This window comes from Austrofundulus limnaeus, unplaced genomic scaffold, assembly GCF_001266775.1.
Source record: "Austrofundulus limnaeus strain Quisiro unplaced genomic scaffold, Austrofundulus_limnaeus-1.0 Scaffold74, whole genome shotgun sequence".
In the NCBI taxonomy this organism is placed as follows: domain Eukaryota; kingdom Metazoa; phylum Chordata; class Actinopteri; order Cyprinodontiformes; family Rivulidae; genus Austrofundulus; species Austrofundulus limnaeus.
In genome coordinates this window covers 1,109,913-1,116,703 of record NW_013952476.1, presented here as the reverse complement: position 1 = coordinate 1,116,703, position 6,791 = coordinate 1,109,913, and the positions used below count along the sequence as shown (strand labels likewise).

The following is a 6,791-nucleotide window of genomic DNA, read 5'->3' as shown; positions in this document are numbered from 1 at the left end:
GAATCACAGAGCAGTTCAGTCACAGTACGGTTCTAAATATAAGCAAGCTATTTTGTGAAGAATAAAATTTGTAGACATTTAAAATACAAAAAGAACAGAGCGTTTTTTTTTTCTTTGGGGGGGGGTGGTATATGGGACAAACAAATGTTCATCTGTTAGTTAATGTTTCATTAGAAGAACTGAAACAGTGGCTCACACAGAACAACTCAGCCTGTGTGCACCTCACTCCCATAACAGCGCTGTCGAGGAGAGGAGTTTGGTCACGTAAGCAAAGTTGGACATATCTGTTAGATAACGACGCTCTGAACACAAACTTATATTATAGTGTGTTCGATTTTAGATACCAACGTCTCAGGTAGCTCGGGAGAGAAGTGTGGAGGACRGGGTTTGTTCACTCAGGACAGGAGCTGCAGGCTGACCGGTGTTTATCCTGCAGACTTTCTGCACATCAGAAAGACCCGCCCTGCACTGCTCTGTCTGGATAAAGCTGTGGGGTTCGTTTGATTTGTTGAAAGCAGCGTCCGTTTGAACCAGTATCAGACTGGGCTGCTTTAACGAGACTGCAACAGAAAACAAGCAGGTTTCTCTTTTCCACATTTTTTAAATAMCAAAAATACCRACATGGATAAAATGACATCTGTTATTGACATAAATGTCAGTATCGGTTATTTTTCGCTTTATTGCCCAGGCCTACTTGGCTCATTTTGTTTTATCTTTATTTAACCAGGCAAATCCTATTGAGAACCCTTGTGCAAGGGAGGCCTGGGCCTGAAGGCAAATGATCACACATGTTTTTGTTCTGTAGAGGAGACTCACACAAGCATGAGGACAACATGCACAATCCGCACACAAAGACCCCAGGTCCAAACCAGGGATGAACTCAGGACCTTCTTGCAGTGAGGCATCAGCTCTAACCACTGAACCACCGTGCTGCCAGCACTTGCTCTGCCTTGACTCCGTCAAATCATTAAAACACATCACAAGTGAACACATATTGCACTGGAAGCAGTCTGTCTCCATGCAGAAGTTCTTTCTGATTAAAGAAGACTTCTAGAGGATGGAGACTTCAATAAACCCGTAAAATAAATCACTTGTGTCTGTATCTGATTGGAGGGAGTCATACAAACTGAACCTGCTACAAACAACAAGATCTTTCTATTAGCAGCAAGAAACATTTCAGTGTTTTATACTGACCAACACCCAAAACAGGCAGGCAGAYATAGAAACTGTTACACTTAAACAAAAAAGTATTTACTGACCCTTTTCACCTCGTCAGCGCTTCCCAAACAGCCCAAGGCTTCAGAGCGATGCCCAAAAAACTGTCCCAAAGACAACCGCAGGTAACTTTCATCTCCCTGCCTAAAATCTGAGGACACCTGGGACGTCCTCATCAGGATGTGGCTGTTGGTGGGAATCTTCCAGGACGAATCACCAGGAAAGGTGTCGTTTCCGCTCGCTGGTTCAATTTGCTCTTCCTGTGTGGACAGAGACACTCAGAAACCTGAAGGAGGACGGGCTTCACACTGATTGGTTGAGAATCCCTAAAGCTGATTTACACAACAAGATTCTAGAAAACAGTGTAGAAACGTAGCTCAGCCAACTGAAAGAAAAAAAAATCAGATCAGTTCTGAGATATACCTGCATAAACTGGTGCTCTTTTTCAAACTCCTCTTGGTCCTTTATTATTTTCTCCATRGCATCACCTGTGAAGCAGGATAAAGTAATAAAAACAGAGGTAAACCAATCATAAACTCTCAGGTTTGACAGAGTTGTGAAGTTGTACGTACTGGCAGGTACAAAGTCCTCATTCTGAAGCTGATCATCACACTCTACTGTTTTTCCATCCATCTCTTTCTGAAAGCTGGAGTAATACGCCAGATCTGTCACCCACTGTCCCTCTTCATTCTGGTAAACTATGCTGTGAGTAGCATTGGCTCCTGAGCAAGAGTCACCAGGGAGTATTACATTTAAAACTTCATAAATAAATACACATAATCAATACATGAAACATCTTAGAGTTGATGCAAAAATGAAACAAAAACCCAACCCTGCTGAAACTCCAGATTGTCCGGACAATGATCCCACCCTTCGTCTGAATCTTCCTGCTCTTCCTGGAAGCTCTGGGAGAAATACTTGGGTTCCAGGGAGGTGGAGAGGGGATTGTCATCCTCACTCGAAACACCTGAAGCCACATCACAGCAGGGCCCTGCCTTCAAACCCAACGAGGGTCTGGCCCCATCAAGCTCATCCACTCCCTCGTCCTCCTCCTCCTCCTCTTCACCGCAGTTAGGAAGCAGCACCTAAAGCATAGTTTATATGTAGACTGCATGCAGACTCTAAAATAACATGCAATGTGGAAGCTGTAACGTAACACTCACCTGGGAGAGGTGGAAGCTCCCCTGAGTGCCTTGAAGGTGAGAAACAGTCAGGTTTGTTGAATCCTGAGGTCTTCTCCAGAACATAGAGTCCAGCATWTGATCAGCAGCAGGCCCACAGTTGGTGCTTTCCATGGCATCCTTGGATTCAAAATTAAACCAAAAGGAAGAGATGTGATTTTAAAAGGGCAAAATGACTATTAGGAAATCATCACATTGATGAGGATGTTCAGGAACATGGAAACCTTAATGTATCCACCCTGACTTATTCATACAATATCGTATTTTGCATACTTATTTGTTATTTAATTGGTATTACTCTGTAAAAACTTGATTTCACTTCAACACTGAAGGTGTTTTTGAAAGTGATTTTGGTAAAGACAGATTTTTTTTTAAAAAATATGACTGCAATGCAAGCATAGAACATCCAAGGCGAATGAATACTTTTTATAGGCTCCCTACTTCTGTAGAAAATAGTTTGAGTTTCTCGTATTCTTCTCATGCATCCTTTGACTTTTATAKTTAAGCATCTTAAAGCTTCTGAATGAAAGATGTGGTACTGCTAGTACAACTGGTGCTTAGTTAAGCTAAAAAATGCTTGTAGGGAATTACTTGCCTGTTTAAGGTTCTTTTTGTCTGGTCCATGATTTTGGTCCTCAGTTAGCCGTTGGTTCGACTCTTATTTTTAATTTTTTATTACTAACCGACATGACAGGCTGGCAATAATGCAATTGCCTGTGCATGTTTGTCTGTTGTCAGCTAAKTGACCTTTGCAAAACCAAGACTGCAACCCAGTCAGTTTTTTTTTAAAGATACTGAGATCAAATTTGGGTTGGTAGTATCTGAGAGTCATCCCTATCATGCACTCTGAGTGTAAACAAAATGCGCATAATTTTCATTTAAAACTTAGGCGTRTAAGTATCAGCATTGGATTGATATTTCTAGTTTTTATTCTGAAAATAAATTAGGTAATAAGTTGTTTTCTAGGAAAGAAAAAAATTGTTTAAAAGAAAGTTTGCCATTTGACAACACAATAAAAAGGGAAGGGGGCGCCTGTTTTAAAGACCCATGACCCACTACCCACTGATGATTACGCGCACTCACCAAGGCCACTTGTCGGTCCAACACTGTGCTCCRGTTGACAGAATGTCTCTGAAATCCTGCAGATGTCGCCACAGTGGAGCTGGTCTCACCAGTTCCCACAGGACCCACACGGTCACCCATCTGTCAAACACACAGACATCGTCCACAATCATACAGGGACAGATGCAGAACGTACTGAACATCCACATCAGTTCATCCTTGAATTTTATTCATTTTTCTTGTACAGCAATTCTTTAACTCAGCAACCAATGTCATAAACTTCTCCAGGTCGATTTGTTTCCTCCAAACAGTACTCTAGCAGCTTTGGTCACTACATACCCATACGTTTTGGATATGCAAAGAAGCCCACTTCGTTTGCACCAGCTGGTACAACAATGAGTCAGTCCAGCAGCAAGGCTTTAATATCAGAGACAATCACAATATCTGAGACGTGTAAAATAATTACACATCAAATGATTATCAAAAGACTGATTTAAAGTTTAACTGCATTACTGCGGTTAAACATGAAGGTGTTGTTTATGAGGGACTATAAAAATCAATGAATTATGATTATTAAATTAAACAAATTTGTGTGAATAATAGACTGATGTGTTTTAGAATAAACACCCATTCCCTGCTGGCACCGCTCTCTGAATTAAACTTTATAAGCAAACTGGAGAACAAAGTAAAAAAAAGGAGCTACTTGTGAGATGAAAAGGTCTGAAGATAAGTCAATATGCCACACCCTTTAGGAGAAAATTAAATCTTTACTAAAATTTAAACAAGATTAATTTTCAAGTAGACATAAAATTCTTTATTTTGAGTCATTCTTGTGTTTTTAACCTCTAACCAYGACAGAGTCGTCAGCTTCTTGTCTGGATTAAAACAACATCCTGACACCTAATCCATGGAGGGATGTATAAAAGATCAAAGCACTGGCTAGTAATAACTATGTCAAAAAAAAAACTTTATTGAAAAAACTATGTTCAATGTTTACATGTAAACAAGTATGATGAATGGAGGGAGGTGGGGTCTGCTTTTCTGTTGGTGCAAGAAGGGAGGCTGTGTGAGAAAATGGTTAGGAACCACTTTAAATCACTGCTAATGATAAGAAGATGAGTGGATTTAAAACCTACTATTACTAATTAAAGCTGGGCTGGCCAATCCCAGATTTCAAAATACAACAGATGTAAATTCTACTCAAATTGACAAATTTGTTGTTTTCCTGAAAAACACAAGCAGACCAGTTTATGTTTTCTTTTTTGTGTCCTTGTTTCGGTACGCTTGCATTGCTGTGAGCCTGACTGAGCRACTGGTTCCTCCTCATTTTACTGTAGGAGGAAGAAGAATCTTTACACAGCTGYCAGCAAAGACAAACATGTTAAAGTTAAATACCTATTTATGAACTGATTTGTGCATATGGTAGTAGGGGTGTAAGAAAATATCAATACACTGAAATATTACGATATTTCATTTCCTGATACAGTATCGATTTTTTATTAAGGTTTAAAATGTCAACTTTCCTGCCAGCTGTTCATTTTTATGTTGTAGTTCAGCCTCTGACCACTAGTTTGCAGCAATGAGCCACCCATTTGGCTCCTCTACCTCTTGAGTGCCAGAGAGTAAGGGTGACATTAGCATTGTGAGTAAACATTAGCTTCGTGCTTCGATAGCTGAATCTGAGCAGAAAAGACCGACACCCTCTGCCTTCTAAGCTGAGGTAAGGTTACAAACAGTTACTTATTTGTCAGAATGTCTGTATTTTAAGCCAAATTAAGTGTATTGTGCGCTCTTTTTTCCAACGTTACGGAAGGCAGTTAGGCAGGCAGGCATGCAGATATAGCGCATGCGTCTATCACCTCGAGCGAGCTCGGCACTCCCCCCGTGACATAAAACTCTGTCTGTTGCTCTCAATGTCCGGCTGATGATCGCATCAAAGTCCATTTACTTTATCCTGTTGTGTTCGCTTCAAAAACAGTTTAACTGTGTTGTTTAGCTTCTCCGTTTATTTACTGTTTATTTTCGGGACCTGCCCTGCTGTTCGACCCACAATTATGCAAATTATGTTCTGGATGCAGGTCAGCTGATCCCAGAAACTCTGTGTGCAGCAGCTTCATATCATCTGTTTACTGAACTTTATGAAAACATAAAGACTATTAAGTGTTGGGTGACCATATTGTAAATTAATATTAAAAACTAAAAGCTGCAAAAATATTATTTTCAAACTTTTTATTGGCAAATTTAGTCAATTGAAAACATGGATGGAATAAGAAATATGAAACAAATAAAATAAAATAGAAAGCAGAACACAACTAAATGTATCAAACGTATGTCTATGTAATATTACATTTTTCTGAGACAATTATTTTTGGTTTTTCTTTTTTTCCCCAGTAAGAGTTTTTTTTAAATAGAATTTTTGGACAAAAAAAATCGTAATATGTCGCAATATATCGCCTTACAGTATCAAAATACAGTATATCGGGATATATCGTATTGTGACCCCTCTGTCACGATATGCATCGTATCGCCAAATTCTTGCCAATACACAGCCCTATATGGTAGGTGCATGTGTGCAAAATGATAACAGTGGAATACAAAAAAGTAACCATTAAAMCAAAAGAATCACAAAGGCCAGCAYCTCTCCACAAATGGATAAAATACACAAAGTCTTAAACTTTATAGTCATCGTTTTCATTKTGGAGTAAAGATTGATTTGCTACACACATGCTCACTACAGATTGTACCTCTATGTGTCTGGGAAGACCATTCCTTCCATGTTCTAGCAGGTTTCTCAGCTCAGAGTTCTCGTCTTCACTGATGACACTGCTCCCAACTATCCCCAGACCACGCAGGGCGTCGTAGGTGGTCTGGACGTTGTTGGATGTAAGAGGTATGGTTGAAACTCCACCATCATTTCCACTTGCCTCACTGCCACTGCTCCCGTCTCCACCTCCTCCATCTCCTGGTGCTTACAAACACATAACAAACTGGTGGTCAAAAGCAAGGGTAGTGGGGGGGCTTGTGTTCACACAAAGCAGTACAATCTCTAGTAATCTGCGTTGAGGTTTCTCTCAGCATTAASTGCCACACATAACGAACTTAAAAAGGCCGGAAAAATGTGTCAGTAAAAGCTACCAGTGGGAGGAGAGCTGATGACTTGTCCTTCAGCAGATCTCCTTTGTTCAATRCCAGGCAGCAGAGACAGACCAGCATGACCAGTGGACACCTCCTCATCTGAACTGCCCCCTTCTAAACCTGGCCTGAAACTCGAATGGTTACTTTCTCCAACCTGTGCCCACACACACACACACACACACACACACACACACACAC

General features: G+C 40.4%; 1 protein-coding gene across 3 annotated transcripts in view; it reads right to left on the bottom strand.

The window, feature by feature from the left end:
- Positions 1-6,791, bottom strand: part of cep192 (centrosomal protein 192) — a 47,772-nt gene that overhangs the window by 23,892 nt on the left and 17,089 nt on the right. For all 3 annotated transcript variants that reach the window (XM_014010851.1, XM_014010849.1, XM_014010850.1), the window contains exons 10-17: positions 6,594-6,747; positions 6,203-6,426; positions 3,480-3,599; positions 2,379-2,516; positions 2,048-2,300; positions 1,788-1,937; positions 1,639-1,703; positions 1,260-1,475 (exon numbers count right to left, since the gene is read on the bottom strand). In XM_014010851.1, the coding sequence (XP_013866305.1) occupies positions 1,260-1,475; positions 1,639-1,703; positions 1,788-1,937; positions 2,048-2,300; positions 2,379-2,516; positions 3,480-3,599; positions 6,203-6,426; positions 6,594-6,747 (1,320 nt within the window). The remainder of the gene's footprint in view (positions 1-1,259; positions 1,476-1,638; positions 1,704-1,787; positions 1,938-2,047; positions 2,301-2,378; positions 2,517-3,479; positions 3,600-6,202; positions 6,427-6,593; positions 6,748-6,791) is intronic.